The sequence below is a fragment of the Ovis canadensis genome, chromosome 19 (assembly GCF_042477335.2).
Source record: "Ovis canadensis isolate MfBH-ARS-UI-01 breed Bighorn chromosome 19, ARS-UI_OviCan_v2, whole genome shotgun sequence".
Classification (NCBI taxonomy): Eukaryota; Metazoa; Chordata; class Mammalia; order Artiodactyla; family Bovidae; genus Ovis; species Ovis canadensis.
In genome coordinates this window covers 28446966-28461559 of record NC_091263.1, presented here as the reverse complement: position 1 = coordinate 28461559, position 14594 = coordinate 28446966, and the positions used below count along the sequence as shown (strand labels likewise).

The following is a 14594-nucleotide window of genomic DNA, read 5'->3' as shown; positions in this document are numbered from 1 at the left end:
CCTCTGGCTGAGGTGCTCTTGACTGCAGCCCTAGAAAACCCACTCAGAACGATGCCTGTTGGCTGCATCTGGGAACCCAGGTTTGCTCGATGTTCTCAGAATGCTCTCCCCGTGTGTGGGCGAGGTAGGCCTCTGCTCAAGCCGGCACTGCCTGCACTCATCAAAGCGGAGGGAAGCTGCGGGCATCTCCCAGCCTCTGTCTCCTCCAGAGGTTTACCAGGCGGGACGATTCAGGAATGCTCTTCCAGCCACACCTCTAGAGCAAGCCTTTGGAAGCTTGTTTTATTTTACCTGCCTGGCTTTTTCATTTCAGGGATGAACTGATTCTGAGAATCCTGGGGAGAAATGGGAAAGACTCCACTCACAGGAGCAGGTAGTTAAAACTTTGCCTAAAGGAATGCAGCATGCTCATGGGATGCTGGCTTCCTTGCAGGTCTGTCTGCTCACCTAAGTGGGATGAAGGCATCAAGGTAGACTCCTTCCCCCCACCTTCTACCAGTGACCACCACCTCCCAGCCTCGAAACCTTTCCAGCTTATCCTCACACATACACCCTTAACACCCCGACACTGCGGAGGGGTGCTAGGACCGCGGCACTGTGGGGGGTGAGGATCTTGGGTGGCTGGAACCAGGTGAGCAAATTGAGAACATTCCTTGGCCTCCTCTCTGGGGTCTGTTTCCTCAAACTGCAGAATGAAAGGGCTAGACTAGATCAGCTGCAGCAGTGCTCCGGGCTTCTCAGACAGAGGAGCCCCGCCCCTGACAGGCTTCTGTCCTCGGCCAGAGCCCCTATGCAGGCAGGATGGGCAGGGCACGCAGGGGTAGGAGCTACACGGACATGGAATTCTCCAGGCAAGAAGACTGGAGTGGGTAGCCATTCCCTTCTCCAAGGGATCATTGCGACCCAGGGATTGAACCCAGGTCTCCCGCATTGCAGGAGGATTCTTTACCATCAGAGCCCCCAGGGAGGCCCCATCTACTGTGTCACGGGCAGCCGGCCACACTGTCGTCACCAACAGCCTCATCTGCCGCAGTGTGCCAGCTTCCCTGTGGCTTTGCAGTGAACAGCTGCTCTGCGCCCCACTCCAGAAAGGCATGGATGTAACTTACCGTATTTAAACCCCACCACCTGCCAAGCACACCACCTTATCTCCATCTCATAGCAGAGGAAACCGAAGCTCAGAGCCAGTCTACTTGCCCAAGGCCCCGCTGTCAGGTCGAACTTAGGACTCGGACTCCAGAGCCTGTTTGTCCACCGGTGGGATATCCAGAGCCGAGCTGTGAGTAGCTGAGGTGTAAGGGGGACCTGCACCCTGGAGCAGGCAGTTTCTTTTGTTCCAGCCTCCGTAGTGCCCACATAAGGAGGCCCCACAGAAGTCCTGCTGGGCAGCATGCCCATCACCCGGCTGTGCACCCCGGGGGCCCTGGCCTGCCTGGATGTGCCTGTGCTCCAAGGATGAGGGAGTCGATGGAGGCCTGGCCTTCAGCTCCTGTTGCTTTGCCCCTCTGGTGCAGGCAACAGGCACAGTTCTGTCTGCCCAGGCAATCTGTTCTCTCCTTTCACTCAGATCTTGAGGGAACCACCCTGGAGTTCTGGGCCGAGTCCTCCCAGAAGGTATCTCAGAGCAATGGAATCTTCTTTACGCTTCTGCGTTGAGCAGGGACTCTCTGCTGCTTAAGGTGAAACAGGAAAGCTTTAACATTCCAAAACCATGCTAAGTGGACCACGCATGGCTGCGAGTCCCCAGCCTTGCTTCTTGGAGGAAAGGCCTATTGGAATAGGCACAGGGTGAGAAGGCAGTCCCTAGCAGGGCTTCTGTCCACCAAGGATGCTCAACCCAGGGTGTCAGGGGCTGAAGCTAGCCTATGCCACGTTTTGCACCCTGGTGTGAGGCTCTTCTGGAGTTAGGGGATCCTTTATGTCCTTCTCACAAAGGCACCTTATGGAAAGCAAGAGCCCCAATCCTGCTGAGCTGAGGTAGCGGACATGAACTGTCTGGGTGGGCAAGGAGGATGTTGAGGACGGTAACCCTTGCTGCCCTGCATGGGAGGCCCACACCCCTTTGTGGCTTCCCAGGCTCTGAGAAGAGCTGACTGAGCCCCTCAGGGAGGAGAGGCTGAACCCCCCAGGGAGGAGCAGAAGCACACCGTGCGTGGAGATGATTTGCGAGGCCACGGCAGGCTGCCTGCTCTCCACTCACGGCAGGCCCAAGCTTTGAGACCTCGCCTCAGCTTACAGTCTGAGTACACACCCAGTGAGCTGGCCCTCTGGGAAGATCTGTTTGGGGTGACTTTGGCCTGGGAGGTCTCCTGGGCAGAATCTGGCAGCCAAGCAGTAGCAGTGGGATTTACTTCTTAGGGTTCTTGGTACTTGTCTAGCTGTTCATGTCTCCGGTATTACTGTGAGGTCACCATGTCACCTCATGAGGTTCTCAAGTCAGTTCTGGGGTTGCAGGGCAGCTGTCAGCCCTGTGGTACAGGTCACAAAGTGGGGCCTCTGCTGGCCAAGGCTCTGGTCAAAGGTCTGGGTCTCTCCTGCCGCCACCTGAAGCAAAATGCCTTGTTTTCTCCTTACTCAAACCACAGAAAACTACATACAAGTCAGTCTCTCTGATACGGGGACTTTAGGCTGAGTGAGGCAGGAGCCTCAGGAAGCAACTGGAGGGAGGGGGAGGCTTGGTCCCTGGGGAGAGCTCTGGAGCTGGGGGACAAGACTCACCAAACATGAGGAGGCTTTGGCCCCAACAGCCTCAGCCCAGAACCAGGACCCGGGCAGAGTTGGGGTCTTGATGTGACCCGACCTCCACCCCTCAGAGGCAGGATGCTGAGGTGGCAGAGGAGGCCTGCCACCCCACCCTCTAGCTTCCTCACCAGATGGGGAGGTGGCATGGATGCCACATCTGATGCTAAGAAAAGGAAACACTACCTTCAGTGCCCCGCACCCCCACCGCCATTATTTTCTAATCGCATTTGCCAGGTGTTCACTCAAGCAAGGCAGTTAGGTTCTCACCTACTAGAACAGAACACCTGCAGTGGCGCAACTCAGCTTTCTGTTGGCGTACAAACTATACAGCGTGGGGCAGATCTTCTGTGTTTATTACACTAATCAAGACAAAAACACAAGAGCACATTTACCTCAAGATCTTTCACTATCAAGGAGTCAAATTTCCAGATCAAAGCCTCAGGTCTCAAATACCTCCTCCAACATGGAAAAAGCTTTATTTTTCAGCTCAGTGGTCATCACTGCAATGGGATCAAACATCCTACGCACCTCCATCTCCAGGTAATAAATCACTATTCTGATTTTTTTGGTAATTTTTCATTTTACCATCTGTGGATGGTTTGCTTAAAATAGTTGCCCCCTTTTTGCACCTATACAGTCCTATGGCATGCCTTGGTGACTTGTTTTTTGCTCAGTATCAATGTGAGATACACCCATACCGTTGTGTTATACTGCGTTGTGGCTGTTCTCTTGCAGTTACTGGACACATGGGCGTCTGTGGGCTTTTATACTTTAATAATGGATTTTTTTTCCTGTATTAACTTCAGTTTTATCCAAATGGCTGCCTACCTGTTCCACACTTTACTGAAAAGTCCCTCTTTTTCACGCTAACCTCCTGTGCTACCTTGCAGGCGTCTATTGTCTTCATCTTATTCTGTTCCCTTAGTGTACACTTCCTCTTATTCTGTTCCCTTTATTCTGCTCCCTTAGTGTACACGTCTATTCATGTGCCAATAGCACTATTAACTCATTACTGACCACGTGATTTTTTTTCAGCAACTAACACCACCCATGGCTGGCAATTTTTCTCTTGACTGGCTAAAATTCTGTTGTTTCACTAACATTTTGAAGGTTATTACATTCAGTAGTTCCACCTGACACACCTTTAGTTTTCTGATTTTTGTGAAATGTTGTCTTCAAACCATTTTTCTGCAAAAGCAAAGAAGCATTCTCCAGAATCGTGAGTTTTCTTTTTTCTTTCTTCTTTCTGTATCAGAATCAATCACTAAGGTTTTTTGCTGGTATATTTACATTGTCTGAATCAGAACTATATTCTGAAGAACTCTCATCTTCTGAGATACTAGTATATATTGCTCAAAATTTTGAAAATTTTATATTTATAATACACACAAAGTTGGAACGAAAAGCGAACGGAACAAAATGTGAATAGTGACAATCTTAAGTTGTATGCTCTAACAGTTTCTGACAGTGACGTTAATTCTATCCCTCTCTCAAAATGTGTTGCTATATCTCCGGTCAATAATGTGTTCGCTACCTCTAGCTTTACCTCAAGTTTCGCAGTCATGCCTTAACAGCTTATAGAACAAGTCCCCTTATCTCATTTTTCACAAGTGTCCTGGCTGTTCCTGTCCCTTTGTCCTTTTCGGTATACTGCAGAGCTACTTTGCTGAATCAGATTAACCTTCATACTAAGTTTTTACATGGAACTTCAAAACTATGATGATTTTAGGCAGAGCTCTGAAATATTTTCTGGTTTAAAAAAGTTCTTTAAATAGAACACCCTGCTGTGGTTCTTTCTGTTAGAAGCTGAGGTCACTACCAAGCTCTGCACTCTGACCTAACAGTTCTTGCCGTGCCGCCTCCGTTCTCTGCGTCACGCACTGGGAGCAGAACTGCCCCTTCACCAAATACACAAATGTTTTCCCTCTCATCCCAATTAGACCACAGGGAAGAATTTATAAAGCTTTTATACAGGGTCCTCATCCAACAACATGAAACTAAGTACATGTTTAAATACACAGTCAATCAGAAACAGTTCTCTCTCAGTACAAACACTTTCACTCTTTTTAAAGCCCCAAAACACAAGTTCTAACAGGTATACTGATTCTGCCCTCAGGGATGAACTAAAAACTTGTCAGACCTACCACCAGGATGACAGGCTCACCTGGCAGAGAGCAATGGAAGAAGGCCCATTCTAGTTCGCTCTGATTATGTTCAGATAAACATCGACAGGTAAACCATCTTAATTATCAGTTCAAAGTGGAGTTGAAGGAATTCCCCGCTCCAAATGAATCACACTTCTGTGCTTGAAGTCCAAATCCAGGTGGTAATTCTTCATTATTACCTTAAAGGAATGAGACCATTTGATGGAGTTTGGGGGTGGGATGCTTATTTGGAGCTTAGAACCCTATGGACAGAGGAGCCTGGTGGGCTGCAGTCCACAGGGTTACAAAGAGTCAGACAGCTGACAAACTAACACACTTTGTTCTGTGTCGCCAAAGAACTAGATGCCTTTGAACCATGAGGCCTCTGGTCACTCGGACAGAATTATACACATACCTGCAGTCAGGCTGAAGGAGTCTTGGCCATAGGCTGTAAGCCCAGAGTCCTTCAGTTGGAGATGGTGGACTCTCCTCCTACACAGCTAAATGTGCAAAGCTAAAACATTTTGGTGCAGTTTAACCCAGGACCAAGTGTAAAGAAACTCGACAAAACAATTCCATCTATTAGCAGGAAGGTTCTTCCATCATTACAACTTAAATTATTTCACTATCGGTTTACTCAGTTCAACTTCATCCTGAGGAAAACTTATAACCCTCACACACCGCTTAGTGACAAGGAAAAAAAGCTGACACAATCGAATGAATTAAAAGTTTAATTCTGAACCATTTTTATAACCGCATTTTCTCTTGAAGCATTGTATCACAGCAGGTTACAACAACTTTGGGATAAAAGGCAACTGGTAAACTGTCCAAAACAAGGTTCCAAATAACACCTCTTACTGACTTACCTACCCATACATATCCCAAATAAAGTTTTTGATCAAAAACGTGAAATAGATCCACCTGCTTATTTTAAGCATATTAAAAAGGAAACTAATTGGACCATTTCTATTTGTCTATTTTATACAAAAAGGCTACACAATGTTACACTTTATCAGATTACAATTAGAGTGATTATGAATTAGTGTTTCTACACCATTACTCGATTCTTAAAAATCAGAAATTGCTGTAGCAGTATTCACTATAACTTAACACTACGAGAGACTTAAAAAACTAACAGTTACTGCAAAAAAAAAAAAAAAGCTACTTCAAAGCAAGCAAAGTCAGTACCATTACAGATATTAAAAAAAAAAAAAATTTAACAAGCAAGGCTAGAGTTTGATAAATTCCATCTTGTGATCCATTCTTGTGCATTCTTCACTTCTTGAGTCACTCCCAAAATCCATTTGTATTGTAACTCCTCGACCAAAAAGGACCAGAACAAAAAGTTTACTTCAATTGTTCCCATAGGAAACTCAGCTTGGTTAGTGTGTCAGGCACTTTCTGAGATACCAGCCCACCCCTCGAGCCCTCTCAGCAACTCTACAGGCCAATCACAATGCAAGTTCAGACAATACAGCTGTATAAAGAGAGAAAGGCTGCTATTAATGTTTAAAACAGCAAATGTTACTCATCTGAGTATTAAGTTGCAAAAGCTGTGGCAAAAAACATTAAAGTTAATAACTTCCACACATGACCACCTAACAACCAGAAATCTGAGAACATTCAAATGTTCCAAGACATCTTTCAAAGTACGTATCTTTTTTTGTGGCAGATTTACAAATAGGCCTAAACCACTCCCACCCTACCAACCAAGTCTTTCTGAAGTTCTGTAGGCAGAGTAAAAGTATTTTACCCAAACTGGCTTGTTTAACTTCTTACCTAAAGGATGATTTACAGGTCAGTATCAAACCAGGCCAGCTGATTGCTGTCGCCCGGGGGCAGCCCATCCATGAGGTCCTGGGCATGCCCCAGATCTGGCAGCCCGTCAACTGGATAGTCAGCACCGGGGTGGTGGCCGCCCATCTCATGCTCCATCATGGGGTCCATCCCCAAGGCGTCCTGGCCGTACCCACCGGAGTGAAAAGAACGATAGCTGGGATCTGGGAGTTGGGGCAACGACACAGTGGGTGAGGGGGGAGAGAGCGTGAAGACATGACGTGAGCACAGTTAGGGGGATCCCAGGATAGCAAACATGTCAGAAAGCATTCCTTCTAACCTCTTCACCTGCTTGCTTTCTTAAGCTGAGTCACTCCCAGTGTCAGGCCACACAAGGAGCCACACGGTCTGTTTCCACCAAAGGCAGACCGCAGGTTCCAGTCCTGGACGTCTGGCCTTTCCCTGGGCAGAGACCGGCTGCTGAGCAGTGGCAACAGCTATGTGTTGGTTATAAAGTCTAGGCAATACCCACAGAAGTACTAAGAAAATGTGCCAGTTTCCTATGAAACCTTTGTATGTTTTTATCCAAAGGCTTAACATTTATATACCTGTCAAAGTAAGAAGCTTGTGAGCTTTAAGTGTTTATTAACTAGGAAAAAAACAGGTAAGATTATAAGTTTATAAATTTGAATTACTTAGATTTTCAGAGTTTTCTGAAAAGCTACGTAAATACGCATCCCAGATCTGAGTCTAGAATTGTAGACACAGGTACTCTATAAGGGTTCTCTGAACAAAAAATGGAATAGAAGCCAGGCAGCTCGCGACACGGCACTGCAGAAGTCTGGCAGCCGCGGCACACGTTTATTGCCACGATCCAGTGCTTGCCTGGCGTGTGGCTCAGGACTCCCTGTGCACCAATGAAGATATTACTGCTGACTCTAGAATTTAAGAACTGCCTTTAATTGCTACCACTACTTTCCTGCCAACAGGTCCTCCCAAGACAAGCAAAACAGCTCTTCTGACAAAGCTCTGGACCTTTAGCTTGATCTGGAGATAATCAAGAAATATGAGATACATACCATCCTGGCGATATCCAAGAGGTTCTCCCTGGGCACCAATATCAAGTCCAAGATCAGCAGTCTAGATGAACAGGTACAGGCAAGGAAGCAAAATGGAAATTCTCAACTCAAAGGATACTCTCTGATATTTTGAAAACATACTTATTTTCAGATTACAAAAGGAATAAAGGACTCAAACATTGTAGAATCACTTACAAAGTGCAGAACTCCTTCAAAGTACAGATGTGCACAATCACAGAATACTTTGTAATTTATTCTTTCTGCAAATATGTATTACCAAGTACTTTTAGGTGCCAGAAATATAACAGGAAACAAAACAGGTGTTTTGTTTCTACCCCCAACAGGAGTTGCTGACAGAATGTATTATGAAAAGATCCCCAGAGCCTGCACAACTACAAGAACTAAGTTGCCATTAACAGGTCTGGAGAAAGGGCTGGGTGAGGATGTTCAGAGCTCAAGTTGGAACGGCTGAGATTATCTATTAACATGCACTTAATGCATCACTGATATCACTGTTTAGCAGCTGGCCTCTCTCTCTCTAATCTACCTTATGATCATGTGCAACAACTGCATCAGCTTTCAGGGTGGCTTGACTCTTTCAATTTGTATCAAGGACAAATTACTGAACAAATTAATAGAAATTCAAGTAGAGAAGTAGGGGGAAAACAGTATTTTTAAAAAAATACTGATAAACTGACCTCCAACTAACAGCGTTTAATCGACTGCCCCTTTCCTAACAACCTTTTGAAAAGTGTTTTTCAATCTGTTAACTTTTTCATCTATCTGCCTTACAAAATCTAACTTGTTTGTTCTAAGCAAGCTGCATAAAGCTGTAGTTTTTCCTTACAGCAATTGCTAAGATAATGTAAAGAATGAAGATTCAAGCCAAGGACACAGTCAATGCCAACAAATGTGCACCGAGTCGTTTGAGAGGAAACCACAAACTGCCTTGGTGCTCTAGCGAACCATCGAATAAACGTGCTCACACTGCCTACCTCATTCCAAGCCATTGGCTCCGTTCTGAAGAGAGAACTGGTCAGCTCAACTGAAAGCCGTTTCTTATAATCCTGTGGCTTGTCCTCAGACATTCGGAACAAAACAGCAGCTGCATATGTTGCTGAGAGAGGAAGGAGAAAGGTCCTTGAGGCAAAGCTGAGGCTTCGCGGTACCCAAGCTAAAGGCTCTGATTCCTTCCCTACTTACCCACACCCTCATTCCTAGAATGAAGTAGTTCTGTCAGAGGAGCTGTGGCTCCCTCGGCTTCAATAGCTTCTGCAGCTTCCTTGTCCTGAGCAAGTTCACAGAGGACCCCTGCAGCTACTCTTTGGATATTTTCAATAGGAGAATAAAGCAGCTGAGGAGAAAATACACAGGAAACCTCATCAAATCCAAAGTTAAAACATGGCAAGCACCCCACGGTGGCATAAACAGTCCCAGTTCACAGTGTCAGTGGTGTCTGTACCACTTGTATTAAATAGGAAGCCTGTATTAAGTCACTCACTCTATGTTCTTGATGTCTGATGCGTGGCAGCAATGGTTTTCTGGAGCATTTTTAGCTACAAACCTCTTTTCCTGCCTATTATTCAAATTAAGATTTGGAAAACCCAGAGGTGACTAGGGGTTTGTGCTGCGGCAGCCCAGACCAGCTTTCATCCCTTCTAAGCTGAGCACACCAGAAAGCAGAGTGGAAAATCTCCTCCTCTTGAGGTTCTAGTCCCCGTGTTTCTCCTTCTGGACTGCCCGAGAAAAATGAAGGGTATTTTCATCAACGTATTCAACTAAAAGGACATGACATATTTCCTATGTTTTGTACTTGACAAAAAGCATGAGCAGCACAGCCATTTTATAAATGGTGATAGGAGATGAAATATTATTACTATTTTGGCCCCTAGTTTCCTTATACTTTGCTTATCTTTAAAATCCTGAAATTTTACTGACACACAGAATCTAGAACACCTCAATTAAAACTAACATACCTGCACAAACAATGGAATGGTATTTAGTCCTCTGATAACAATTCGGTTGTGAACATCCCGAGCTAGGATGTGAAGGGCTCCAGTACAACCTTCAACTATTTCTTCCATGCGGACTCCCTCCTACCAAAAGAAATATCATTAATAAATATGGGATTGTGCTCTCTAAAGTATATATGCTTGAAAGGCTTTCTGTTCTGAGTAGTAGTCACCAGTTATTCACATTATAAATCCAAAGTTCCCCAGAATTTGCAAGTAAGTTCAGGAATGAAGATGGATCCACTAATTGAGTGTCACTTTGTGAAAGTGGCCTCTTGTCAGCACTAATTCCAAACAGCACCTCCAAAACTGCACAGCCAAGTACAGCTTCAATGTACCTCTGACTCCCAAAGATCACTCTTCCCAATAAGGCGCCCAGCACTCTGGGAAGAGGGAAGAAAGGAGTAAATGTGCAGGCACTGTGTCAGTGTTGCCCTTCAGGTGCTCCCTCGATTTTTGTACACCTATGTGTACCTGGTGAAAATTTAGCAAAGTTTTACCACCTACTGCTAAAAGTCTACTGAGTTGGCAGGAGAAAATCCACTCACCTCCTCCAAGACTTTTCAACTGATAGCCTATATGGGATAACGAAGTTAGCTTTTGCAAAACATAACTACAGTGTGCTTTCCCTCTTTCTGAGTTTTAAAAAAGGTTATAACTTTGCTACTGCTAATTTGCAGCTTTTATATCCAACTTTACTTTTATTATGACACAAAAGCTCCTTTCTTCCCAGAGAAGAGATTTTAAAAGGTGCCCTTTGCATTCTGTTAAGCTACCTCATGGAGACCGGCCGATATCCAAAGTACTGAGTGGAGAAAGCCCAAGTGCCCTATGAGTGCATTCTAATCACAACTAGCGACATCTCAAGATCTATTCTGGAAAGTCTTGTTCTCTAACGTGATCAAGTAAGAGACTCTGAGTCTTAAAACACATGCTGGGGAATCATAAATCTTTACTTAATAATGAAGCTACTTTTAAGACTGAAAACTTGACATCAACGTTTCAGACTATTAGAAACAAAAATTTCAGGCTAAGATTACAAGTAAAGATCCCTGAAATACCATGACTTATTCTTGTTGATATTCTTGTAAGTCCATGGAAATAGTTTAAACCACTCTTGGAAGACAGTAAAAAATGTGTTAAATATTTATAGTTATCTACAAACAATAAATGCCGGAATCTTCCTACACAGTTTGTGGAAACATAAGTTGATACAACCATTATGGAGACGAGTATGGAGATTCATTTTAAAAATATATTACTACCGTTATGACCCAGGAATCCCACTACTGGGCATATACCCTGAAAAAACCATAATTCAAAAGGACACTTGTATCCCAATGTTCATAGAAGCACTATTTACAACAGCCTGGACATGCAAGCAACCTAGATGTCCATCAATAGATGAATGGATAAAACAGCTGTGGTAGACATATACGGTGAAACAGGAGCCTTGAAAAGGAACGAAACTGAATCAGCTGTAGTGAGGTGGATGAACCTAGGGTCTGTCATACAGAGTGAAAGAAGTCAGAAAGAGAAAAACATCGTAGATTAATGCATATATAGAATCTACATGATGAACGTCTCTGCAGAGCAAGAACAGAGGTAGAGAAGAACTGGTGGACCTAACGGGAAGGAGAAGGTGGGATGAACTGAGAAAGTAGCACTGACATATATACGCTACCACATGTAAAACAGCTCACTAGTGGGAGGATGCCTGAATACCCCAGGGAGCTCAGCCTGAGGGGTGGGGGTGGGGGGGCTCAAGAGGGAGGGGATGTAGGTAAATTCATAGCTGATCCATGCTACTGGACAGCAGAAATCACCACAACATGGTACAGAAATTACACTCCCATTAAAAATAAATTTTTAACAATATATGTTTATAGGTAGAACTGCAGTGGGGAATAACAGGCTCCGAAATCAGACAGACTTGGATTCAAATTAATGCCTCTGCTACTTTGGACAGAGGTGAACCTTTTGTATGGACAAGATGAGACCCCATAGGAGTAAATCACACCCCACACTCCCTTTGTAAGATTGAGGAGGCAGCGATGTGAAGGATATGTCAAGGGAACTATCACCAGGGGCCATATTCCTCCTTTCATTCTCCGCAGCCACAGAGACATGGTGGTTCTTTAAGCCAATAGCAAGCAGCCCTTCAGGAAGCTGGAGAATGGAGGAAGCCAATGACCAAAGTAGTTCAGGAGCCTATGGATTTACGCATTCCTTTTAAAAGGCCAGGGGTCACTACTAAGATTGACCTACCACAAACTGCTGCTGTGTTCCACCCATAGATGTACGACGCTGGGTATCCTGATGTGCACGAACCAGCAACTGAACTAGTCGTGGAATGGCACCCTGCTCACGCAAAGGCGCGTGATTTGCTGGACAAAGGGCAAGGTTTCGAATCAACCCAACAGTAGCCTGCAGGTAAGAAGAAAGAGTGGAGAACTGGCATACAACAAAGTCATGTTTAGTCTAAAACGCCTACCACACTAAATCCATCCCTATCACCTGGATGAAACGGACGACACAAACACTTTAAACCCCTACCCTCATCCCACCCGTATTTCCTGGTTGCAGCTCCTCATCAGCCAGCCCCCAGCGCCGAGACAGGCTGCTAGTAATAGTCAGAAGTTGTCTGTTTTCAATTCTGCAACCTTCAACTTTGACAGTTTACCTTGATCAGAGGCCAGTGGGATGGTGGATGTAGGAGTTTAACCACCACAGGTAGTCCGTAGTGAAGGCGAACAGCGTTCTGGGCCATCTCAGCCTCCTGGTGCCGGCTGGTCAGATGACGAAGGGCACAGATGGCAGGCTCAGTGATGTCTTCCCTGTCCCCAGCACGGAGGACCGTGCGCACAAGGGCCTCTATGCCACCCACTTGGCACACCATCATCTTGTTCTTATAATTATTGCAAGTGAGATTAGAAAGAATTCCAGCTGCACAGGTGACCACATTGATATCATCTGAGCCTAGAAGCTGAACAAGAGTCCCAAGAAGACCTTCCATCCCTTCCTGTGGAGATGAAAACGGACACTAAGTACATATTCAGCTTGACATTTACCAATCTACTCTGAATGTACCTGTTTAGTTGCAGCATCTGAAAGATTCCTTAGAGTCCGAAAGTACCTGTTTAGTTGCAGCATCTGAAAGATTCCTTAGAGTCCAAAGGCAGTTCTGAACAAGGCGCTGACTTGGATCTGTCAGGTGAAGTCCTAAAGCTTGCATTCCACCTAAAAACATTAAAAAACATCTAAGGTGATGGCCATTAGCTCACAATTCCTATCAGTACTAAGTGTGTACTTTAGTCTCAGAGGATATCCTTCTTTGTTGCCAAAGCTTATCCCCTCCATCTAAGTCCTTTATTTTCTTTCATTTTCTGGAATGCTGCTCTGTTTCCCTCTCTTTTCTAATTCACCTCAGTTAGGGACAACTTGTTTTATGTATCTATTGTTTCTTCCCTGTGTGGAAAAGCCTTCACTATCTCCAGTCTCCCTGTAGGTAATACTCCTATTACTTATTTCCTTTCATCCAGTCATTTCAGGAATATTTAATACCAGGCCCTGTTTTGCACTGGAGCTGTGTCAGGGAGGCAAACAGTCTAAAAGTCATACCTTCATAGAGCTTGTGGTCTAGCTGGAAGCACAAAATAAACAAATACACTATTAGAAAGCTAAAACTATATGTCAAATGGTGTTAAGTGTACAAACAACAAAGACAAAGGAGGGGGCTACAGTTTAAAGTAGGGTAACCAGGATACCTGACTATGAAGGTGCCATCCGAGCAAATCCCTGAAGGAGTTCATGTAAACTCACAGGGTGGAAACACAGTCTAATAAGACAGCACCAGAATGCTTACTCTCGGGGGCTGTATTAAAGGCAAAAGATGCTCTTCAAAGATTCACAACCTCCTCTTGTTCAGGACCCTAATGAAGGACATTTACACTGCAGAGGAGTCTAAACGGAAGCTCAATTCCCCACACACTGGCTAGCTTAACCTCACCATCTCTTTCTCACTTCTAAATGCAGTGGGATATACTTTCTCTTGTCTCCTTGTTTATCTTTTCAGATCTGTTTTATTTCCTCAATTAAGTTAGGTCAGCCATGCAATGCTATGCATGCTAAGTCACTTCAGTTGTGTCTCTTTGCAATCCTATCAACTGTAGCCTACCAGGCTCCTCTATCTATGGAATTCCCCAGGCAAGAATACTGGAGTAGGTTGCCATTTCCTTCTTCAGGGGATCTTCTCCACTCAGGAATCGAACCTGTGTCTCTTGCCTCCTGCATTGGCAGGCAGGTTCTTTACCCAAATGCAGCGGGATATACCCTTGTCTCCTTGTTTATCTTTTCAGGTCTGTTTTATTTCCTCAATTAGATTGGGTCAACTTGCTGTAATTCTCACGCACCTTGTACTTTTCTTTCACAGCACTTTTCACAGCTATAATGGAGCCCACCACTCAGACCAGACCCTCCCTATCTGGTGCCTTCCTCCTAGTAGCTCCAGCTGCTAACAAGTGCCCAGGGCTGACGCTCAGTAGTTTCACAATGACTTGGTTCCTGTCTCCCTTCTCTCCCTCTACTAGAACCATCAACTCTACGAGAGGGGATTTTACTTCCAGATGCCTTTCCGAACAGCCTGCAGAGACTTACACACACACATTCTGATTGAGCATGCCTGGGGTGAAGATGGCTTTGAGACACCCCAATGACTTCCCAAAGCCCTTACCCACATCCACTAAGAAAGGAACTCCCTAATCTCTATCCCTACCCAGTCTTCCCTAGCATTCCAGAAGCAAACATTTCCAGCTACCTACTGACCTTTTAGTCACTTCACA

The 14594-nt window shown here is 45.0% G+C and overlaps 1 protein-coding gene across 5 annotated transcripts in view; it reads right to left on the bottom strand.

The window, feature by feature from the left end:
- Positions 1 to 3078: 3078 nt before the first annotated feature.
- Positions 3079 to 14594, bottom strand: part of CTNNB1 (catenin beta 1) — a 48710-nt gene continuing 37194 nt past the window's right edge. Inside the window, exons 8-16 of one of the 5 annotated variants that reach the window (XM_069560746.1) lie at positions 12890 to 12993; positions 12437 to 12775; positions 12022 to 12180; positions 9718 to 9837; positions 8945 to 9095; positions 8737 to 8858; positions 7742 to 7802; positions 6666 to 6886; positions 3079 to 5086 (exon numbers count right to left, since the gene is read on the bottom strand). In XM_069560746.1, the coding sequence (XP_069416847.1) occupies positions 6678 to 6886; positions 7742 to 7802; positions 8737 to 8858; positions 8945 to 9095; positions 9718 to 9837; positions 12022 to 12180; positions 12437 to 12775; positions 12890 to 12993 (1265 nt within the window). In that variant the 3' untranslated portion in view covers positions 3079 to 5086; positions 6666 to 6677. Of the gene's footprint in view, positions 5087 to 5601; positions 6887 to 7741; positions 7803 to 8736; positions 8859 to 8944; positions 9096 to 9717; positions 9838 to 12021; positions 12181 to 12436; positions 12776 to 12889; positions 12994 to 14594 lie in introns of those variants that run through there. The other 4 variants (XM_069560745.1, XM_069560744.1, XM_069560747.1 and 1 more) reach the window with 4 other exon arrangements.